The sequence below is a fragment of the Molothrus aeneus genome, chromosome 3, assembly GCF_037042795.1.
Source record: "Molothrus aeneus isolate 106 chromosome 3, BPBGC_Maene_1.0, whole genome shotgun sequence".
Classification (NCBI taxonomy): domain Eukaryota; kingdom Metazoa; phylum Chordata; class Aves; order Passeriformes; family Icteridae; genus Molothrus; species Molothrus aeneus.
This window is the reverse complement of record NC_089648.1, coordinates 112419676-112443791: the sequence shown is the minus strand read 5'-3', so window position 1 is coordinate 112443791 and position 24116 is coordinate 112419676. Positions and strand designations below refer to the sequence as shown.

Here is a 24116-nt window from a genome sequence, read left to right as displayed (position 1 = left end):
AGCGCCGCGTCATCCAGGTGTGCTCCCTTGCCATTGGTTGAACAGCGCGCGGCTCCGGGTTGTACCCGCCTCCGCTGCTTTGCAGCCAATCAGAGAGCGCGCCTTTCCGCGCGGGCCCGCCATTAAACTACGACTCCCAGCGTGCTGTGCGAGAACACAGAGGCAGTTATGAGCTCTGCGGCGCGCGGGGGCTGATGGGAGTTGTAGTCTCGCCTCCGCGCGTCCCGGGCGGGCGCGGGAGATTCTGAGGGAAGGGAAGGCGTGCGGAGGGGTTGGGAGTTAATGGGCGGGTAACGAGGTGCTAATTAAGGATTCTTGTGTTAATTAGGGCACCGGGGATGTCTTCCACTGCCCCAGGGTGCTCCAAGCACCAATGGCCAGCCTGGGAAAAGGGGAAAAAAACGGGTAAAAGGAGAAAAGGCGGCTCTTGAGTGGATCTTTCACATTTTATCCACCAAAAACCAAAGCAAATTCTCCTTTATTGCTCTGAAATGGCCCAGCTGGGACGGTTTGGTTGCCTGTTGGTGATCGATCCCTTGCCTGGGATGTTCATTCGGTTCTAACCGTTCCTCTGGTTTTCCTGCAGTTTTGGGGCTAAAAAGAGGGGGAAAAGGGGAGGGGGAGGTGGAAAGGGAAGGGGTGAAAAAGGAAAAGGAAAAAGGGAAAGAGATGAGAGAAAGGGAAAGAGGGAAAGGGAAGGAGGCGAAAAAAGAGGGAAGGAGAAAGAAAAGGGGAAAGGGAAAAAAAGCAAAAGGAATAGGGGGAAAAAGGGGAAGAGGAAAAGGTAAGGGAAAAAAGGGGACACAGTGAAGGAAAGAGGGGAAAAGCCAAGGGGAGAAAAAAAAGGAAAGAAAAGGAAAAGCCAGAAAATTAGATATCCCCCACGACACTGCGCATGCGCAATTCACTTTACCGTGGTGTCATGGCAAGACTGCGCATGCGCAGTACGGTTTCCGTACGCTATCATGGCCGCCCTCTCATACGCAGTTTTATTTTCCGTACGCCGTCATGGCCGCTCCGCGCACGCGCAGTTCTATTTTCCGTACGATATCATGGCCGCCCTCTCATACGCAGTCCTATGATCCGTACGCTGTCATGGCGGCTCTGAGCATGCGCAGTCACGTTTGTGCGCAGCATGACGGCCATCGCGCATGCGCACTAAGATTTCCGTACAGTGTCATGGCCGCCCGCACACGCGCCGCTGCCGTTACCCACCGCTGCATAACTGCTCTGCGCATGCGCATTCCCCGCACGCAGCCCTGACGTCATTACGCACGGCCCCTTCCCGGCCGGGCCTTCCCTGCGGAAGAGGCGGCGGAGCCCCGGGACGGGCCCGGGAAAAAGCGGGATAAAAACGGGAAAAAAAGGGGAAAACGGGATAAACCCGGGATAAACCCGGGCTAACCGGGAGCGCCGGGAGCAGCGGGATCAGCGCAGCGCCCGCGCCGCCGCAGCCATGGTGTTCTACTTCACCTCCAACGGTGAGAGAGGGAATTCCCGGGAATTCTCGGGGAATTCCCGCCCAAATCCCCTTTTCCCGCGAATTCCCGCTGCAATTCCCGCCCTTCTCCCATGTTCCCGCCCTTTTCCCGCATCCCCCCCTGGAATCTCCGAATTCCCGGGATTTCTCCTTTTCCCGAGGTTTTCCCTCGGGATTTTTCCCGCGAGTCTTCGGAATTCCCGCGGGAAAACAACTGCAGGGAATGTTCCCGGCAAAAAGCGGGAATGGCTCCACAAAATCCGGGAATTCTCCTTGAATTCCCACTTTGGGGCCGAATTTCAGGAGCCGACTTTTCCTGGAATTTTCCAGGACTTTTCCTTCATTTTTCCTGGACTTTTCCTGCATTTTCTCACCCAATCCGGGACTATTTACAATTCCCACTTTCCCATGAGGATTTTTTTTTTTTGATTTTGGGCATTTTATGATGCAAACATTCCAAATTAAAAGGCAGGAGCAGGGTAGAATTTCGGAATTTTGGGAGGAATTTGGGAATTTTGGGAATTCCAGCTGGAATGTGCCAGAATTCCTGGGAATCCAACCCCCCGTGAATTCCCAGATTTCCCTTGAAAAGCCCAGGAGAGATTTCTGGGAATATCGGGCTGAGAATTCTGGAAATTCTGTGGGATTTTGGGCTTTTTCCCGGGTTTTCCATGGATCCATTCTGGGGTTTCCATGAATCCATTCCCGGGTTTTTCCCGGGTTTCCCATGGATCCATTCCCAGGTTTCCCATGGATCCATTCCTGGATTTTTCATGGGTCCATTGCAGGTTTCCCATTGATCCATTCTGGGTTTTCACGGATCCTTTTCTGGTTCTCCATAGATCCAGTTGCGGTTTCCATGGATCCATTCCCGGGTTTTCCATGCATCCATTCCTGGGGTGTTTTCATGGCTCCACTCCGGGTTTTCCATGGATCCATTCCCGGGTTTCCCATGGATCCATTCCCGGGTTTTTCATGGATCCATTCCCGGGTTTTTCATGGATCCATTCCAGATTTCTCATTGATCCATTCTGGGTTTTCATGGATCCTTTCTTGGTTCTCCATGCATCCAGTCCGGGTTTTCCATGGATCCATTCCTGGGGTTTCCCTGGATCCATTCCCGGGTTTTCCACTCTGGGTTTCCACCCTGGATCCATTCCCAGATCCACTCTGGGTTTTCCATGGATCCAATCCCAGTTTCCCATGGATCCATTCTGGATTTTCCATGGATCTGTTCCCAGGTTTCCCATGGATCCATTCCTGGGTTTCCATGGATCCATTCCTGAGTTTTCCCCGGGTTTTCCATGGATCCATTCCTGGCTTTTGCATGGATCCATAACTAGGTTTTCCATACATCCATTCCTGGGGTGTTTCCATGCATCCATTCCTGGGTTTTCCATGGATCCGTTCCCAGGTTTCCCATGGATCCGTTCCTGGGTTTTCCCTGGGTTTCCCATGGATCCAGTCCTGGCTTTCCCATGGATCCAATCCTGGGTTTCCCATGGATCCATTTTCATGTTTTTCCCGGGTTTTCCATGGATCCACTCCCAGTTCTCCTGGCTCTATTCCAGGTTTTGTGTGGATCCAGTCCTGAGTTTTTCATGGATCCATTCCTGGGGTTTGCATGGATCCATTCCCAAGTTTTCCCCGGATTTTCCATGGATCCATTCCTGGATTTTCCCCAGGTTTTCCATGGATCCGTTCCTGGGTTTCCATGGATCCATTCCTGGGTTTCCGTGGATCCATTCCCGAGGTGTTTGCATGGATCCATTCCCGGGTTTTTCCCAGGTTTTCCATGGATCCATTCCCAGGTTTTCTGTGGATCCATTTCTGGTTTTTCCATGGATCCATTCCCGGGTTTTCCATGGATCCAATCCCAGTTTCTCATGGATCCATTCTGGATTTTCCATGGATCTGTTCCCAGGTTTTCCCTGGGTTTCCCATGGATCCGTTCCTGGCTTTTCCATGGATCCAATCCCGGGTTTTCCATGGATCCATTTCCAGGTATTTCCTGGGTTTTCCATGGATCCATTCCCAGTTCTCCTGGCTCTATTTCGGGTTTTGCATGGATCCAGTCCTGAGTTTTGCATGGATCCGTTCCCAGATTTTCCCTGGGTTTTCCATGGATCCACTCTCAGTTTTCCATGGATCCAATCCTGGGTTTTCCCTGGGTTTTCCCCGGATCCATTCCCGGGTTTTCCCCAGGTTTTCCATGGATCCATTCCTGGGTTTTCCCCGGGTTTTCCATGGATCCATTCCCGGGTTTTCCCCGGGTTTTCCATGGATCCATTCCTGGGTTTCCATGGATCCATTCCTGGGTTTTTCCTGGTTTTTCATGGATCCATTCCTGGGTTTTCCCTGGGTTTTCATGGATCCATTCCTGGTTTTCCCTGCAGCCGCTGCCGCTGTCTACACCATCTACATGGGCAAGGACAAGTACGAGAGTGAGTGACCACTGGGAATTCTGGGAATATTTTGGGGAATTTTGGGAATATTTTGGGAAGTTTGGAAATTATTTTGGTAACTTCAGGAATTTGGGGAAGTGTTTTTTCTTAATTTTGGGGATTTTAGGGGAAATTCTTTTGGGGAACTATGGAGATGTTTTGAGAATTTTGGGATTTATTTTGGGAATTGTTTGGGAGGGGTTTTTTGGAATTTCTGGGTTTTTTTGGGAATTCTGGGAGTTATTATGGGAATTTCAAGGACTCTTTTCAGAATTTCAGGGATTTTTTGGGGGAATTTTGTGCCTGGGTTTGAGGTGGGAATTCCGGGATTTGGGGTGGGAATTCCGGGATTTGGGGCTGGATTTGGGGTGGGAATTGTGGGATTTGGGGTGGGAATTCTGGGATTTAGGGCTGGATTTGGGATGGGAATTCTGGGATTCAGGGCTGGATTTCTGGTGGGAATTGTGGGATTTGGGGTTGGATTTGGGGTGGGAATTGTGGGATTTGGGTTGAATTTGGGGTGGGAATTCTGGGATTTGGTGTTGGAATCCCAGGATTTGGGGTCGGAATTCCAGGATTTTGGGGCAGGAATCTGGGCTTTGGGGCTGGATTTAGGGCTGGATTTGCGGTGGGAATTCTGGGATTTGGGATTTTAGGGCTGGAATCCAGGATTTAGAGGATGGATTTGAGGCTTGAATCCAGGGCTTTGGGGTGGGAATTGTGGGATTTGGGGTTGGATTTGGGGCGGGAATTCTGGGATTCAGGGCTGGATTTGGGGCGGGTATTCTGGGATTTAGGGCGGGAATTCTGGGATTTTGGGGTTGGATTTGGGGTGGGAATTCTGGGATTTTGGGTTGGATTTGGGGTGGGAATTGTGGGGTTTGGGGCTGGATTTGGGGTGGGAATTGTGGGGTTTGGGGCTGGATTTGGGGTGGGAATTGTGGGATTTTGGGTTGGATTTGGGGTGGGAATTGTGGGATTTGGGGCTGGATTTGGGGTGGGAATTGTGGGATTTGGTCTGGATTTGGGGTGGGAATTGTGGGGTTTGGGGCTGGATTTGGGGTGGGAATTCTGGGATTCGAGGCGGGAATTGTGGGATTTGGGGCTGGATTTGGGGTGGGAATTGTGGGATTTGGTGTTGGAATCCCAGGATTTGGGGTGGGAATTCCAGGATTTTGGGGCTGGAATCTGGGATTTAGAGGATGGATTTGAGGCTTGAATCCTGGGATTTGGGGCGGGAATTCTGGGATTTTGGGCTGGATTTGGGGTGGGAATTCCAGGATTTTGGGGCTGGATTTGGGGCTGGAATCTGGGCTTTGGGGCTGGATTTAGGGTGGGAATTCTGGGATTCAGGGCTGGATTTGGGGTGGGAATTGTGGGATTTGGGGCTGGATTTGGGGTGGGAATTGTGGGATTTGGGGCTCGATTTGGGGTGGGAATTGTGGGGTTTGGGGCTGGATTTGGGGTGGGATTTCTGGGATTTGGGGCTGGATTTGGGGTGGGAATTCTGGGATTTAGGGCTGGATTTGGGGTGGGAATTGTGGGATTTGGGGTGGGAACTGTGGGCTTTGGGTTGGATTCCCGGGATTCGGGGCTGAGCCCGTGGCCGTTCCCGCAGACGAGGACCTGATCAAGTACGGGTGGCCCGAGGACGTCTGGTGAGCGCCGGGATCCCGGAATTCCAGCGGGAAACGGGAATGGGGGCCCGGGGGGGCTGCAGGGGCTGCGTGGGGTGGGGTCAGGGATCCTGGATCCTCCTGGGATCCCCTTGGATCCCCCTGGATCCCATTTGGATCCCATTGGCTTCCCCTGGATCCCGTTTTTCCCTGATTCCTTTTGGATTCCCTGGATCCCGTTTGTTCCCCTTGATCCCATTTCCCTGGGTCTCATTTTTCCCTGATCCCATTTGAATCCCATTTTTCCCTGGATTCTGCCTGTTCCCTGGATCTTTGGGTTTCCCTGATCCCTTTTGTTTTCCCTGGATCCCATTTGGGTCCTGTTTGTTTTCCCAGATCCCCTTTGTTCCCCTGATCCCATTTGAGTTCCGTTTGTTCCCCTGATCCCGTTTGCATTTCCCTGGATCCCATTTCCCCCGATCCCAGTTGTCCCTTGGATCCTCTTTGTTCCCCTGGATCCCATTTGGATCCCATTGGATTCCCCTGGATCCCCTTTGTTCCTCCGATCCCATTTGGATCCTGTCGGTCCCCCTGGATCCCATTGGATTCCCCTGGATCCCATTTTTTCCTGATCCTCTTTGTTCCCGCGGATCCCAGATTTCTCTGGATCCCGTTTGTTCCCTGGATCCTCGTTGGGTCCTGTTTGTTTCCCATTTGGATCCCATTTCCCCCTGGATCCCAGATTGCCCTGGATCCCGTTTGTTTTCCCTGATCCCATTTGGATCCTGTTGGTCCCCCTGGATCCCGTTTGTTTTCCCTGATCCCATTGGGTCCCCCTGGATCCTGTTTGTTTCCCTGGATCCCATTTTTCCCTCATCCCATTGGATTCCCTGGATCCCCTTTGTTCCCCTGATCCCGTTTGGATCCCGTTTGTCCCTGTGGATCCCATTGGATTCCCCTGGAACCCGTTTGTTTCCCCCCATCCCATTTTTCCCTGGATCCCATTTGTTTTCCCTGATCCTCTTTGTTCCCTGGATCCCATTGGATTCCCCTGGATCCCATTTGGATCCCATTGGTTTCCCTGCTCCTGTTTGGATCCCATTTTTCCTTGGATCCCCTTTGTTCCCCTGATCCCATTTTTTGTGGGTTTTTTTGTTTTCCCTGATCCCGTTTTCCCCTGGATCCCGTTTGGATCCCATTTCTTCCCCTGGATTCCTCTGGATCCCATTTCCCCCTTGACTCCATTCCTTTCCCTGGATCCCATTTCCCCCTGGATCCCGTTTGTTTCCCTGATCCCATCTGGATCCCATTTTTCCCTGGATCCCGTTTGTTCCTCTGGATCCCATTGGATTCCCCTGGATCCCATTTGTCCCTGTGGATCCCATTTCCCTCTGCATCCCATTGGATTCCCCTGGATCCCGTTTGTTCCCTGGATCCCAGATTCCCCTGGATCCCCTTTGTTTCCCCACATCCCATTTGTTCCCATGGGTCCCATTCATTTCCCTGATCCCATTTGGATCCCATTGGGTCCCCCTGATCCCATTTGGATCCCATTGGATTCCCCTGGATCCCGTTTGTTTCCCCTGGATCCCATTGGATTCCCCTGGATCCCCTTTGTTTCCCTGATCCTGTTTGGATCCCGTTTTTCCCCCTGGATCCCCTTTGTTCCTCTGATCCCATTTGGATCCTGTTGGTCCCCCTGGATCCCGTTTGTTTTCCCTGGTCCCATTTCCCCCTGATCCTCTTTGTTCCCCGGATCCCATTGGATTCCCCTGGATCCCGTTGGATCCCATTTTGTTTCCCTGCTCTTGTTTGGATCCCCTTTGTTCCCCTGATCCCATTTGGTTTTTCTTTCCCTGATCCCGTTTTCCCCTGGATCCCGTTTGGATCCCATTTCTTCCCCTGGATCCCTCTGGATCCCATTTCCCCCTTGACTCCATTCCTTTCCCTGGATCCCGTTTGTTTCCCTGATCCCATCTGGATCCCATTTTTCCCTGGATTGTGTTTGTCCCCCTGGATCCCATTGGGTTTCCCTGGATCCCATTTCTTCCCTTGATCCCATCTGGATCCCATTTCCCCCTGGGTCCCATTTGGATCCCGTTTGTCCCTGTGGATCCCATTGGATTCCCCTGGATCCCGTTTGTTTTCCCTGATCCCCTTTGTTCCCCTTGATCCCATTTCCCCCGATCCTCTTTGTTCCCTGGATCCCGTTGGATTCCCCTGGATCCCATTGGATTCCCCTGGATCCCGTTGGATTCCCTGCTCCTGTTTGGATCCCATTGGATTTCCCTGGATCCCCTTTGTTCCCCTGATCCCATTTTTGGGTTTTTTTTTTGTTTACCCTGATCCCGGTTTCCCCTGGATCCCATTTGGATCCCATTTCTTTCCCTGGATCCCGTTTGGATCCCATTTCTTTCCCTGGATCCCATCTGGATCCCATTTCCCCCCTGACTCCTCCGTTCCTTCCCCTGGATCCCGCTTTTCCCCCGTTTCCCGCTTTATTCCCAACTTTTTTCCCATTTTCCCCAATCCCCCCCTCCTCTCCTCAGGATTCCCAGGAATTCTCCCCGCTGTGGGAAAGGGTCGGGGATTATCCTGGATTCCCATGGATTCGGGATCGGGAATTCCCAGGGCTGCTTTTCCCGGGATTCCCGGGCTGGGCTCTGGGTTGGAATTCCCGGAATTCCCGGAATTCCCGGAATTCCCAGCGCCATTCCCGCCGTCCCCGCAGGTTCCACGTGGATAAACTCTCCTCAGCCCACGTCTACCTGCGGCTGCACCAGGTAATCCCAAGGGAAAACCGCGGGGGAAAATTTGGGAAAATCCCGGGAAAAAATTCAGGAAAATCTTGGGAAAAACCTCAGGGAAACTTCAGGAAAAACCTTGGGAGAAATCTCGGGAAAAACCCCAGGAAATCCTCGGGATAATCTTGGGAAAACGTTGGGAAAATCCTCAGGATATGCCCTGGGAAACCACAGGAAAAACCTTGGGAAAATCTTGGGAAAAATCTCAGGAAAAACCCCAGGAAAATTTGGGAAAAAATCTCAGGGAAAACCTCAGGAAAAACCCCAGGAAAATTTGGATGTGCCCAGGGAAAGTGTGGGGAAAACCTTGGGAAAAACGCAGGGAAAAAACTCAAGAAAATCAGGAAGAACCTTGGGAAAAACTCAGGGAAAACCCTTGGGAAAAGCAGCAGGAAAAAGTTGGGAAAAGTGGAAAAACCTTGGGAAAAATTCAGGAAAAACCTCGGGAAGGAGTTGGGAAAATCAAGAAAAATTTGGGAAAAACCTCAGGGAAAAAAAAACTTTGGGAAAATTGGGAAATCCCCTGGGAAAGCACAGGAAAAACCTGAGGGAAAAATGTCAGGAAAATCAGGAAAAATCTTGGGAAAAAGAGCAGGAAAATCTCAGGATATCCCCTGGGAAAATGCAGGAAAACCTTGGGGGAAACTTGGGAAAAATCCTGGGAAAAAATGCGGGGAAATGTCTGGAAAAACTTGGGAAAAACCTTGGGAAAATCGGGAAAAACCTCGGGAAAACCTGAGGAAAATTGGGAAAAACCTTGGGAAAATTGGGATTTCCTCAGGAAAAGTGGGATAGCCCCTGGAAACCTTGGGAAAACCAGGGAAATTGGGATAATCATGAGGAAAAGTTGGGATTTTCATGAGGAAAAATTGGGAAAATCAGGAAAAATCAGGATATTCATGAGAAAAAATCAGGATTTTCATGAGGAAAAATTGGGATAATCATGAGGAAAGGTTGGGAAAATCAGGAAAAATTGGGACTTTCATGAGGAAAAATCGGGATTTTCATAAGGGAAAATTGAGAAAATCAGGAAAAATTGGGATTTCCATGAGGAAAAATTGGGATTTATCATGAGGAAAAATTGGGAAAATCAGGAGAAATCAGGATTTTCATGAGTAAAAGTTGGGATTTTCATGAGGAAAAATTGGGAAAATCAGGAAAAAATTGGGACTTTCATGAGGGAAAATTTGGAATATCAGGAAAAATTGGGATTTTCATGAGGTAAAATTGGGATTTTCATATGGGAAAATTGGGAAAATCTGGAAAAATTGGGATTTCCATGAGGAAAAGTTGGGATTTATCATGAGGAAAAGTTGGGAAAATCAGGAAAAATTGGGATTTTCATGAGGAAAAGTTGGGATTTTCCTGAGGAAAAATTGGGATTTTCATGAGGAAAAATTGGGAAAATCAGGAAAAATCAGGATATTTATGAGAAAAAATCAGGATTTTCATGAGGAAAAATTGGGATAATCATGAGGAAAAGTTGGGAAAATCAGGAAAAATTGGGACTTTCATGAGGAAAAATCAGGAAAAATTGGGATTTTCATGAAGAAAAATTAGGAATATCAGGAAAAATTGGGATTTTCATGAGGTAAAATCAGGATATTCATGAGGAAAAATTGGGAAATCAGGAAAAATTGGGATTTACCATGAGGAAAAATTGGGAAAATCCGGAAAAATTGGGATTTTCCTGAGGAAAAATTGGGATTTTCCTGAGGAAAAATTGGGATTTTCATGAGGAAAAGTTGGGATTTTCATGAGGGAAAATTGGGATTTTCATGAGGAAAAGTTGGAAAATTGGGATTTTTATGAGGTAAAATTGGGATTCTGATGAGGAAAAGTTGGGAAATCAGGAAAAATTGGGATTTTCATGAGGAAAAATTTGGGATATTCATGAGGAAAAATCGGGATTTTCATGAGGAAAAGTTGGGAAATTCAGGGAAAAGCTCGGGAAAGTTGGGAAAAGGGGGTGTGAATGTGGGCTGAGGTGGGAATTTGGGAATTCCCTGCAGGGCCAGAGCATGGATGACATCCCCAAGGAGGTGCTGAGCGACTGCGCCCACCTGGTGAAGGCCAACAGCATCCAAGGTACCCGGGAAAAATGGGGAAAATGGGAAAAAATGGGAAAAAATGGGGAAAAATGGGAAAAAATGGGAAAAAAAATGGGAAATACAAAAAAAAAAAACCAAAAAAACCACGGAAAATTCTGGGAAGTCCTGGGGAAAAAAAGGGGAAATCCCAGAAGAAAATGGGAAATTCTAGAAGAAGAAAAATGGGAGATTCTGGGAAATCCAGGAAAACCTGGGGAATTTCCTGGGAAATCCTGGGGAAAAAAAAACCCTGGGAATTCTTGGGGAAAAGCCTGAGGAATTCTGGGGGGGAAAAGGGAAATTCTGGGAAATCTCAGGGAAAAAAAAAAAAAAGGGGAAAATCCTGGAAAAAGGAAAAAAAAAATTCTGGGAAATCCCAGGGGAAAAAAATGGGAAATCCAAGAAATCAAATGGGAAATTCTGGGAAAAACCCAAGAAATTCTGAGGAAAAAAAAAATTGGGAAACACCTGAAAATAAACCAGGAAAAACCACAGGAAATGCCCAGGAAAAGGGTTGGGATCTGCTCCAGAAAATCCTGGAAAATGTTGGGAATTTTCTGGGAAATCCCCCGGAAATGCCAGAAAATCCTGGGAAAACCCCAGAAAAACCCAGGTTTTTTCCTGGTTTTCCCTACTTTTCCCTTATTTTCTCCCAATTTTTCCTCTTTCCTCCATTTATTTTCTCTGGTTTTTCCATTTATTTTCCCCATTTTTTCCCATTTTTCCCTGTTTTTCCCCCATTCCCAGGCTGCAAGCTGAGCTCAGTTACGGTTCTTTACCCCATTTCATCCATTTTTTCCCATTTTCTCCCATTTTCACCCCATTTCCTGCAGGCTGCAAGCTGAGCTCAGTGACTGCTGTTTACCCCATTTGATCCCATGTAATGCCATTTTTCCCCATTTTTCCCCATTTTTCCCCATTTTTCCCCATTTTTCCCCCATTTCCAGGCTGCAAGCTGAGCTCGCTGAAGGTGGTTACCCCATTTTACCCCATTTTATCCCATTTTTTCCCATTTTATCCCATTTTTCCCTGGTTTCACCCCGTTTCCTGCAGGCTGCAAGCTGAGCTCGGTGACCCTGTTTTACCCCATTTTATTGCATTTTTCCCATTTTCCCCCATTTTCACCCCATTCTTAGGCTGCAAGCTGAGTTTGGTGACCACACTTTACCCCATTTTATCCCATTTTTAGCTGTTTTTCTCCCGTTTTCCCCTGTTTTCACCCCATTTTTCCCCGTTTCCTGCAGGCTGCAAGCTGAGCTCAGTGACTGTGATTTACCTGACTTTACCCCATTTTATCCCATTTTTGGCTGGTTTTACCCCATTTTTTCCCATTTTTGGCTGGTTTTTTCCCATTTTTCCCCATTTTTACCCCATTCTTAGGCTGCAAGCTGACCTCAGTGACCGTACTTTACCCCATTTTACCCCATTTTTTCCCATTTTTAGCCGTTTTTTTCCCATTTTTTCCCATTTTTAGCTGTTTTTTTCCCATTTTTCCCTGTTTTCACCCCGTTTCCTGCAGGCTGCGAGCTGAGCTCAGTGACTGTGATTTATCATATTTTATCCCATTTTTAGCTATTTTTACCCCATTTTCACCCCATTCTTAGGCTGCAAGCTGAGCTCGGTGACCACACTTTACTCCAATTTTTTCCCGTTTTTCCCGTTTTCCCCAGTTTTTACCCCATTTTCGCCCCATTTCCTGCAGGCTGTGAGCTGAGCTCGGTGACCGTGGTTTCCCCAATTTTACCCCAATTTTTCCCATTTTTGGCTGGTTTTACCCCATTTTCCCCCCGTTTCCTGCAGGCTGCAAGCTGAGCTCGGTGACCCTGCTTTGCCCCCCATTTTTTTCCCATTTTTTCCCATTTTTCCCCTGTTTTTACCCCATTTTCACCCCATTTCCTGCAGGCTGCAAGCTGAGCTCAGTGACCCTGTTTTACCCCATTTTATTGCATTTTTCCCATTTTCCCCCATTTTCACCCCATTCTTAGGCTGCAAGCTGAGCTCGGTGACCACACTTTACCCCATTTTATCCCATTTTTGGCTGTTTTTACCCCGTTTTCCCCTGTTTTCACCCCATTTTCTCCCCGTTTCCTGCAGGCTGCAAGCTGAGCTCAGTGACTGTGACCATGGTTTACCTGATTTTACCCCATTTTCTCCGTTTTTTCCCATTTTTTCCCATTTTACCCCATTTTCAGGCTGCAAGCTGAGCTCGGTGACCACACTTCACCCCATTTTTTCCCATTTTTAGCTGTTTTCACCCCATTTTTTCCCCGTTCCCTGCAGGCTGCAAGCTGAGCTCAGTGACCGTGACCGTGCTTTACCTGATTTTACCCCATTTTGTCCATTTTTTACCATTTTTTCCCGTTTTCGCCCTGTTTCTTGCAGGCTGTGAGCTGAGCTCGGTGACCGTGGTTTACCTGATTTTACCCCATTTTTTCCCATTTTTGGCTGGTTTTTTACTATTTTTCCCAATTTTCACCCCGTTTCCTGCAGGCTGCAAGCTGAGCTCGGTGACCATGCTTTCCCCCATTTTTTCCCGTTTTCCCCTGTTTTTACCCCATTTTTCCCCGTTCCCTGCGGGCTGTGAGCTGAGCTTGGTGACCATGCTTTACCCCATTTTATCCCATTTTTTCCTCTGTTTTTAGCTGTTTTCACCCCATTTTTTCCCATTTTCACCCCATTTCCTGCAGGCTGCAAGCTGAGCTCGGTGACCGTGCTTTACCCCATTTTACCCCATTTTTTCCCATTTTTAGCTGTTTTTTTTCCCATTTTGTCCCATATTTGCCCCATTTCCTGCAGGCTGCAAGCTGAGCTTGGGGACCACACTTTACCCCATTTTTTCCCTTTTTTGGCTGTTTTTATCCCATTTTTTCCTGTTTTCGCCCCGTTCCCTCCAGGCTGCAAGCTGAGCTCGGTGACCGTGGTTTCCCCCCCGTTTTTTCCCATTTTTGGCTGTTTTTACCCAATTTTCGCCCCGTTTCCTGCAGGCTGCAAGCTGAGCTCAGTGACCGTGATTTACCCCATTTTTTCCCATTTTTAGCTGTTTTCACCCCATTTTCGCCCCGTTTCCTGCAGGCTGCAAACTGAGCTCAATGACCGTGGTTTCCCCCCCATTTTTTCCCATTTTTGGCTGTTTTTACCCCATTTTCACCCCGTTTCCTGCAGGCTGCAAGCTGAGCTTGGTGACCCTGCTTTACCCCATTTTTTCCCATTTTTCCCATTTTCCCCATTTTCCCCTGTTTTCACCCCATTCTTATGCTGCAAGCTGAGCTTGGGGACCACACTTTACTCCTTTTTTTCCCATTTTTTGCCGTTTTCCCCTGTTTTCACCCCATTTTCACTCCATTTCCTGCAGGCTGTGAGCTGAGCTCGGTGACCGTGCTTTACCCCATTTTACCCCATTTTTTCCCATTTTTCCCATTTTCCCCTGTTTTGACCCCATTCTTAGGCTGCAAGCTGAGCTCAGTGACCGTGGTTTCCCCCCCATTTTTTCCCATTTTCCTCTGTTTTTACCCCATTTTTCCCCATTCCCTGCAGGCTGCAAGCTGAGCTCGGTGACCGTGACCGTGCTTTACCTGATTTTTACCCCATTTTGTCCATTTTTTCCTATTTTTCCCCGTTTTCACCCCGTTTCTTGCAGGCTGTGAGCTGAGCTCAGTGACTGTGGTTTATCCCATTTTTAGCCATTTTTGGCTGTTTTTACCCCATTTTTGCCCCATTTCCTGCAGGCTGCAAGCTGAGCTCGGTGACCACGCTTTACCCCATTCTTTCCCATTTTTGGCTGTTTTTATCCCATTTTTTCCTATTTTCACCCCGTTCCCTGCAGGCTGCAAGCTGAGCTCAGTGACCGTGGTTTCCCCCATTTTTTCCCGTTTTCCCCTGTTTTTACCTCATTTTTCCCCATTCCCTGCAGGCTGCAAGCTGAGCTCGGTGACCGTGACCGTGCTTTACCTGATTTTACCCCATTTTGTCCATTTTTTCCCATTTTTTCCTGTTTTTGCCCCATTTCCTGCAGGCTGCAAGCTGAGCTCGGTCACCGTGGTTTACACGCCCTGGAGCAACCTGCGCAAAACGCCCGACATGGACGTGGGGCAGATCGGCTTCCACCGCAGCAAGGACGTGAGTGGGGGAATGTGGGAATGAAATCTGGGAATGTGGGAATAAAATCTGGGAATGTGGGAATGAATCTGGGAATGTGGGAATGGGGGCAGATCGGCTTCCACCGCAGCAAGGACGTGAGTGGGGGAATGTGGGAATGAAATCTGGGAATGTGGGAATGAATCTGGGAATGTGGGAATAAAATCTGGGAATGTGGGAATGAAATCTGGGAATGAATCTGGGAATTTGGGAATGAGTCTGGAAATGGGAACAGATTGGCTTCCACCACAGCAAGGATGTAAGGGGATGGGGATAAATCTGGGAATGTGGGAATGAAATCTGGGAATTTGGGAATGAATCTGGGAATGTGGGAATGGGGGCAGATCGGCTTCCACCGCAGCAAGGACGTGAGTGAGGGAATGTGGGAATGAATCTGGGAATGTGGGAATGAATCTGGGAATTTGGGAATGAATCTGGGAATGTGGGAATGAAATCTGGGAATGTGGGAATGAAATCTGGGAATTTGGGAATGAATCTGGGAATTTGGGAATGGGATCAGATCGGCTCCCACCGCAGCAAGGACATGAGTGAGGGGATTTGGGAATGGAAAATCTGGGAATAATATCTGGGAATGAATCTGGGAATAATCTGGGAATTTGGGATCAGATCGGCTTCCACCGCAGCAAGGACGTGAGTGAGGGAATGGATAATCTGGGAATTTGGGAATAAACCTGGGAATTTGGCTTCCACCGCAGCAAGGACGTGAGTGAGGGAATAAATCTGGGAATTTGGAGATAAATCTGAGAATAATATCTGGGAATTAGGGAATGAATCTGGGAATTTGGGAATGGCAGCAGATCGGCTTCCACCGCAACAAGGATGTGAGTGAGGAGGGAACCTGGGAATAATATCTGAGAATGAATCTGGGAATAATCTGGGAATAATCTGGGAATAAATCTGGGAATAAATCTGGGTATGTGGGAATAAATCTGGGGATTTGGGAATGGGATCAGATGGGCTGCCAGCGCAGCAAGGACGTGAGTGAGAGACATGGGAATGGATATGGGAATTTGGGAATGTGGGAATGGGAGCAGATCGGCTTCCACCAGCACAAGGACGTGAGGGACATGGGAATGGGAATAAATCTGGGAATTTGGGAACAGAGGAATGTGGGAGTGGGAACGGGAACGGGAACAGCGGGAATTGGGAAGGGGGAGCCTTGGGAATCAATTCGGGAATAGGAACCTCAGGAATTTGGGAATGGTCTTTGGGAATCTGGCAGTGGAAACAATGGGAACAGCGGGAATGTGGGAATGGGAACAGCGGGAATGTGGGAATGGGAACAGTGGGAATCCATCCGGGAATGGGAACAGCGGGAATGTGAGAATGGGAACAGCGGGAATGTGAGAATGGGAACAGCAGGAATGTGGGAATGGGAACAGCGGGAATGTGAGAATGGGAACAGCAGGAATGTGGGAATGGGAACAGCGGGAATGTGGGAATGGGAACAGCAGGAATGTGAGAATGGGAACAACGGGAATGTGAGAATGGGAACAGCAGGAATGTGGGAATGGGAACAGCGGGAATGTGAGAATGGGAACAGCAGGAATGTGGGAATGGGAACAGCGGGAATGTGGGAATGGGAACAGCAGGAATGTGAGAATGGGAACAACGGGAATGTGAGAATGGGAACAGTGGGAATCTGGGAATGGGAACAATGGGAATGTGGGAATGGGAACAGTGGGAATGTGAGAATGGGAACAGCGGGAATCCATCCGGGAATGGGAACAGCGGGAATGTGAGAATGGGAACAACGGGAATGTGGGAAAGGGAACAATGGGAATGTGGGAATGTGGGAACAGTGGGAATGTGGGAACAGTGGAAATCTGGGAATGGGAACCTTGGGAATCCGGGAATGGGAACACCAGGAACATTCCGCATTCCCGGTCTCCCCACAATTCCCAACACAAACCAAGACTGGGACGTTTTTCCCGTTGGGAGCAGCCCCTATTCCCGCTTTTCCCGCAATTCCCGCTTTTCCCGCAATTCCCGACACCGCCAGCAGAGAGCAGCGCCGGGACGCGTCTCCCGCTGGGAGCAGCCCCATTCCCGCGTTAATTCCCGCTTTAATTCCCAGTTCAATCCCCACTTTACTTCCCGGTTTCACTCCCGGTTCAATCCCTGTTTTCCAGGTGCTCCCGGTCATAGGGGGGACGGTGGAGCAGCGCGCTCCCGTTAATCCCAGTTTAATTCCTGTTATTCCCTGCGTCATTCCCAGTTTATCGCCGGTCTAATCCCCAGTTTAAGCCCAGTTTGATCCCGGTTTAACCCCGGTTCATCCCAGTTTAACCCCCGATTTAGCCCCAGTCTAACCCCATATTCCAGGTGCGCTCGGTGACGGCGGAGCGGCGCGGGGCGGGGCAGCGCACTCCCGTTATCCCAGTTTAACTCCTCCGTTATCCCAGTTTAACTCCTCCATTATCCCAGTTTAACTCCTCCATTATCCCAGTTTAACTCCTGTTAACCCCTGGTTCAATCCCAGTTCAATCCCCAGTTTAACCCCGGTTTAACCCCAGTTTAAGCCCAGCCTCACCCTCCATTAGGTCCGTTCTGTGACGGTGGAGCGGCGTGGGGTGGAGCAGCACACTCCCGCTATCCCAGTTTAATTCCTCCGTTATCCCAGTTTAACTCCTCCATTATCCCAGTTTAACTCCTGTTAACCCCTGGTTCAATCCCAGTTCAACCCCACTTCAATCCCCAGTTTAAGCCCAGTTTAAGCCCAGTCTAACCCCATATTCCAGGTCCATTCTGCAACGATGGAGTGCCGTGGGGTGGAGCAGCGCACTCCCATTATCCCAGTTTAACCCCGGTTCAATCCCCAGTTCCATCCCAGTGTAACCCCAGTTCAATCCCAGTTTAAGCCCAGCCTGACCCCCCATGTTCCAGGTGCACTCGGTGACGGTGGAGCGGCGCGGGGCGGAGCAGCGCAATCCCATTATCCCAGTTTAAGCCCGGTTCAATCCCAGTTTAAGGCCGGTTCAATCCCCAGTTCCATCCCAGTTTAACCCCGGTTCAATCTCCAGTTCAATCCCAGTTTAACCCCAGTCTAAGCCCAGCCTAACCCTCCATTAGGTCCGTTCTGTGACGGTGGAGCGGCGCGGGGTGGAGCAGCGCACTCCCGCTATCCCAGTTTAACCTCGGTTCAATCCCATTTTAAGCCCAGTTTAACCCCGGTTCAATCCCAGGTCAATCCCCAGTTCAAGCCCGGTTTAACCCCGGTTTAAGCCCAGCCAGTTTAAGCCCAGTTTAAGACACCCCCGTGTCGCAGGTCCGTTCTGTGACGGTGGAGCGGCGCGGGGTGGAGCAGCGCACTCCCGCTATCCCAGTTTAACCTCGGTTCAATCCCATTTTAAGCCCAGTTTAACCCCGGTTCAATCCCAGGTCAATCCCCAGTTCAAGCCCGGTTTAACCCCAGTTTAAGCCCAGCCTAACCCCCTATGTCGCAGGTCTGTTCTGTGACAGTGGAGCGGCGCGGGGTGGAGCAGCGCATTCCCGTTATCCCAGTTTATTCCCAGTTCAATCCCAGTTTAACCACGGTTCAATCCCTGGTTTAACCCCAGTTTAAACCCAGCCTAACCCCGCCGTGTTCCAGGTGCGCTCGGTGACGGTGGAGCGGCGCGGGGCGGAGCAGCGCACTCGCGTTATCCCAGTTTAACCCCGGTTCAATCCCAGTTTAACCCCGGTTCAATCCCCAGTTTAACCCCGGTTCAATCCCCAGTTTAACCCCGGTTTAACCCCAGTCTAAGCCCAGCCTAACCCTCCATTAGGTCCGTTCGGTGACGGTGGAGCGGCGTGGGGCGGAGCAGCGCACTCGCGTTATCCCAGTTTAACCCCGGTTCAATCCCAGTTTAACCCTGGTTCAATCCCAGTTTAACCCCGGTTCAATCCCGGTTTAACCCCGGTTCAATCCCCAGTTCAAGCCCGGTTTAACCCCAGTCTAAGCCCAGCCTAACCCTCCATTAGGTGCGTTCGGTGACGGTGGAGCGGCGCGGGGCGGAGCAGCTGCGGCGGCTGGAGCGGACGCGCGTGGAGCGGTTCCCGGACCTGGCGGCCGAGCGGGAATGCCGGGACCGGGAGGAGCGGGGGCGGCGCCGGATGGAGCTGCAGGAGCAGCGCCGGGAGCAGCGCGAGGAGCAGCGCCGGAAAAAGGAGATGGAGGAGCTCAGGTGGGAGCGGAGCCGGGAATGCCGGGAGTGTTCAATTGGGAATGCCGGGAATGGTTGGTGGGAGCGTTCAGTGAGAGTTCTGGGAATGTTTGGTGACGACGTTGGGAATGGTTGGCGGGAATGCTGGGAATGGTTGGTGGGAACGTTCGGTGAGAGTTCTGGGAACGTTCGGTGACAACGTTGGGAACGTTCGGTGGGAATGCTGGGAATGGTTCGGTGGGAATGTTGGGAATGTTTGGTGGGGATGTTGCGAATGTTTGGTGGGAATGTTTGGTGGGGATGGTGGGAATGCTTGGTGGGAATGTTTGGTGGGGATGGTGGGAATGTTTGTTGGGAATCTGGGCAATGCTTGGTGGGAATTCCAGGAACATTTGTTGGCAATTCTGGGAACGTCTGGTGAGAATTCCAGGAATGTTTGGCGACAACGCTGAGAGTGTCCAGTGGGAATGTTGGGAATGCTTGGTGGGAGTACCAGGAATGCTTGGTGGGAACGTTTGGTGAAAATTCTGGGAACGTTTGGTGGGAATGTTGGGAATGGTTGGTGGGAATGTTTGGCGAGATTTCTGGGAATATTGGGAATTCCAGGAATGTTTGGTGGGAGGAATGTTTGTTGGGAATGCCGGGAATGTTTAATTGGGGACGTTCTTCAGTGAGAGTTCTGGGAATGTTTGGTGACGACGTTGGGAATGGTTGGCTGGAATGTTGGGAATGCTTGGTGGGAATGTTGGGAATGGTGGGAATGCTTGGTGGGAATGCTGGGAATGTTTGGTGGGAATGTTTGGCGGGGATGTTTGACGGGGATGTTTGGTGAGAATTCTGGGAATATTTGGTTGGAATGTTGGGAATGCTTGGTGGGAATGCTTGGTGGGAATGTTTGGCGAGATTTCTGGGAATATTGGGAATCCCTGGAATGTTTGGTGGGAGGAATGCTTGGTGGCAACGTTTGGAATGCTTGGTGGCAATTGGGGACGTTCTTCGGTGAGAGTTCTGGGAATGTTTGGTGACGACGTTGGGAATGGTTGGCTGGAATGTTGGGAATGCTTGGTGGGAATGTTGGGAATGGTGGGAATGCTTGGTGGGAATGTTTGGTGGGGATGTTTGGTGAGAATTCTGGGAATATTTGGTTGGAATGTTGGGAATGCTTGGTGGGAATGCTTGGCGAGATTTCTGGGAATATTGGGAATCCCTGGAATGTTTGGTGGCAGCGTTGGGAATGTTTGCTGGGAGTGCCAGGAATGCTTGGTGGGAATGCTTGGTGGGAATCTGGGCAATGCTTGGTGGGAATTCCCGGAATGTTTGTTGGCAATTCTGGGAACGTCTGGTGAGAATTCCAGGAATGTTTGGCGACAACGCTGAGAGTGTCCGGTGGGAATGTTGGGAATGCTTGATGGGAGTACCAGGAATGCTTGGTGGGAATGCTGGGAATGTTTGGCAGGGATGTTTGGTGAGAATTCTGGGAATATTTGGTTGGAATGTTGGGAATGCTTGGTGGGAATGTTTGGCGGGGATGTTTGGTGGCAATGTCGGGAATATTGGGAATTCCAGGAACATTTGGGTGAATGTTTGGTCGGAATGCTTGGTGCGAATGTTTGCTGGGAATGTTTGTTTGGAGTGCCGGGAATGTCTGGTGGGAATGTTGGGAATGTTTGCTGGGAATGTTTGGTGAGAATTCCAAAAAGGTTTGTTGGAAATATACGGCGGGAATGTTCCGTGAGAATTTTTGGGGATATTGGGAATTTCAGGAATTTTTGGGGGAACGTTCGGTGGAAACGTTGGGAACGTTTGTTGGGAACGTTTGTTGGGAATGTTTGGTGAGAATTCTGGGATTATTGGGAAATCCAGGAATGTGTGGGGGAATATTTGGTGGCAGCGTTGGGAACGTTTGCTGGGAATGCCGGGAATGTTTGGTAGAAATGTTTGGTGGAAATGTTGGGAATGCGGGGAATGTCTGGCGGGAATGTTGGGAATGTTTGGTGGGAATTCCTGGAATGTTTGGGATTTCCGGGATCTGAACTCCTGAGGGTTTTCCAGGGAGAATCCCGGCCTCGGGCAGGGAGTGGGGACTGGGAATGCTGGGGGAGAGAGCCTGGAACTGCCCCTGGAATTGCCCCAATTCCCTCTGGAATTCCCTTTGGAATTGCCCTAATTCCTTTTGGAATTCCCTCTGGAATTGCCTTTGGAATCGATCCTGGAATTTTCTCTGGAATTCCCTTTAGAATTGTCTCTGGAATTGCCCCAGTTACCCCTGGAATTCCCTTTGGAATTTCCCTGGAATTCCCTCTGGAATTCCCTCTGGAATTGCCCAAGGAATTCGGGATTCCCAGGATTCCCTTGGGAGCCTCTCTGAGCTGCACAAAATCTGGGATCGAAGGAAATCTGGGAATTTCCTGGGATCCAGGCTGGGAAATCTGGGATCGGGATCCCAAAGCTGGGATTTTCCAGCTGGGAGATCCCAGAGAAAAACCTCGGGGCGGGGGGGGGAAAAAAAAAAGGAATTCCGGGATAATCGACGAGGGGCGGAATTCCGGAGGGGGAAAATCCTCGGGGGAATTCTGGGATCCGCTCCCGGTTTTCCGTGGGAATTCCCTCGGAATTCCGGGATGATTCTGGGAATTGTCCCTGCAGGAGCTACTCGTCCCTGATGAAGGCCGAGAACATGTCCTCCAACCAGGTGAGCGGGAACCCGGAATTCCGGGAATTCCTCGGGAATAACGGGAATAACGGGGATAATGGGATTGGGAATGATTGGAATGGGAATGATGGGAACGATGGGAACGGGATTGGAATAATGGGAACGATGGGATTGGGACTAACAGGAATGGGGATAATGGGGATAACGGTAAATATGGGAGTGGGAATATTGGGAATGGTGGGATTGACGGGATTGGGAATAATTGGAATGGTAAAAAATGGGATTGGGAATAATGGGAATGGGACTGGAAAGGGAATAATGGGGATGGGAATAACGGAATTGGGAATGATAGGAATGGGATGGAAATGATGGGATTAATGGGAATGATGGGCATGGGAATAATGGGATTGAAAATGATGGGAATGATTGGAATGGGAATGATGGGATCGGGACTAACAGGAATGGGAATAATGGGGATAATGGGGATAACGGTAAATATGGGAGTGGGAATATTGGGAATGATGGGAATGATGGGATTGGGAATAATTGGAATGGTAATAATGGGAATGGGACTGGGACTGGGAATGGAATGGGAATAATGAGATTCGGAATAATGGGAATGATGGGAATGGGATTGGGAATAACGGGATTGGGAATGATGGGAATGCGATTGGAATAATGGGAATAACAGGAATGGGATGGAAATGATGGGATTAATGGGAATGATGGGATTGAAAATGATGGGAATAATTGGAATGGGAATAAGGAGAATAACGAGAGTCATGGGAATAATGGGATAAATGGGATTGGGAATAATTGGAATGGGAATTATGAGAATTATGCCATTGATGGGAATAATGAGATTGGGGATGATGGGAATGGGATTGGGAATGGGGACGGAATGGGAATGGGAATGGTGGGAGTGATTGGAATGGGATTGGCAGTGATGGGAATGATGGGATTGGGAATGATGGGAATGATGGGATTGGGAATGATGGGAATTATGGGATTGGGAGTGATGGGAATGATGGGATTGGCAGTGATGGGAATGATGGGATTGGGAATGATGGGAATGATGGGATTGGGAATGATGGGATTGGGAGTGGTGGGAATTCCTGGAGCTGCAGACCCCGAGGTGCCCAGGGAAAGGCCGGGGCGGAGCCCCCCGGGATCCCGGGAAATGTTGGGATTGGAACGGGAACGTCCCGAAATCCCCACCCCCCCCCCAAACCACCCCGGCATCCCCCATCCCCGCGGCTCCGATTTCCCGGGAATTGCCGCAATTCCCAGGAAACCCCGGCCCGCGGGAATTCCCAGCAATGCCCATTCCATTCTCATATTCCTATTCCCAAATTCTCCCAAATCCCACATTCCCAAAGTCCCCAATTCCCAAAACCCCAAATCCCCCAATTCCCACATTCCCAGTTCCCGTTCCCAGTTCCTGTTCCCATTCCCAGATTTCCACATTCCCATTCCCACGTTCCCAAATTCCCACATTCCATTCCCAGTTCCTGTTCCCAAATCCCACATTCCCAGATTTCACATTCCTATTCCCAAATTCCCCCAAATCCCCAGTTCCCAAAATCCCCAATTCCCCAATTCCCAAATTCCTACATTCCCACATTCCCCAAATCCCCCAATTCCCACATTCCCAGTTCCTGTTCCCACATTCCCAAATTCCCACATTCCATTCCCAGTTCCTGTTCCCAAATCCCAGATCCCACATTCCCGTTCCCAAATTTCCCCAAATCCCCAGTTCCCGAAAATCCCCAATTCCTACATTCCCACATTCCCAATTCCCATTCCCAGTTCCTGTTCCCAAATCCCACATTCCCAAATCCCCCAATTCCCACATTCCCATTCCCAGTTCCTGTTCCCAAATCCCAATTCCCAGATCCCACATTCCCATTCCCACATTCCCCAAATTCCCCCCAATTCCGAAATTCCCAAATCCCCCAAATCCCCCAATTCCTACATTCCCAAATTCCCACATTCCCGTTCCCAGTTCCTGTTCCCAAATCCCACATTCCCAGATCCCACATTCCCGTTCCTAAATTTCCCCAAATCCCCAGTTCCCGAAAATCCCCAATTCCCACATTCCCACATTCCCAATTCCCATTCCCAGTTCCTGTTCCCACATTCCCACATTCCCACATTCCCATTCCCAGTTCCTGTTCCCAAATCCCAAATTCCCGTTCCCACGTTCCCGTTCCCAATTCCCCCATTCCCGGCATTCCCAATTCCCCCATTCCCGGCGTTCCCACATTCCCGAATTCCCGCTGTTCCCTGCAGGACGGGAACGACTCCGACGATTTCATGTGAGGATCCCTCCCGGAAGATCCTCCCGGAATTCCCAGGAAAACGGAATTCCCGGGAAGAGGAACTCGGGCTCCGGCCCCGCAGGAACCTCGGGAACGCTCCCGGACTTTGGGGGGGGGAATTCCCGGGAATGTCGGAGCCAACAAAGGCTGGGATTGGCCGGGGCCGCCTCTGGAATTCTTCCAATGGGAAAATTCGGGAACGGAGCCGGCCGGGGTTTGGGATTTCTGGGATTTTCCTTCAGGATCGCGCGGAATTCCCGAAGGCGGGGGGGGGGGGGGGGAATCCCCGGAGCGGGAGGGGATTGGGGGAAAAAATGGGGAAACTGGGAAAAACCTGGAAAAATGGAGGGGAGGGGAAGAACAGAGAAAAACTGGGAAAAAACGGGAAAAACCTGGGAAAATGGGGAA

The 24116-nt window shown here is 49.9% G+C and overlaps 1 protein-coding gene across 2 annotated transcripts; it reads left to right on the top strand.

Moving 5' to 3' along the window:
- Positions 1-1269: 1269 nt before the first annotated feature.
- CCDC25 (coiled-coil domain containing 25) lies at positions 1270-23870 on the top strand. Of its 2 annotated transcripts, XM_066547664.1 has the most exons (9): positions 1270-1481; positions 3877-3924; positions 5543-5582; positions 8272-8323; positions 10357-10432; positions 14447-14550; positions 18553-18755; positions 21381-21426; positions 23680-23870. In XM_066547664.1, the coding sequence occupies exons 1-9, from the start codon at positions 1457-1459 to the stop codon at positions 23707-23709; spliced, it is 624 nt and encodes a 207-aa protein (XP_066403761.1). In that variant the 5' UTR covers positions 1270-1456; the 3' UTR covers positions 23710-23870. The 2 variants fall into 2 exon arrangements, with proteins under 2 accessions (XP_066403761.1, XP_066403762.1); XM_066547665.1 differs by lacking the exons at positions 18553-18755; positions 21381-21426; positions 23680-23870 and adding an exon at positions 18357-18523.
- The last annotated feature ends 246 nt before the right edge of the window (positions 23871-24116 follow it).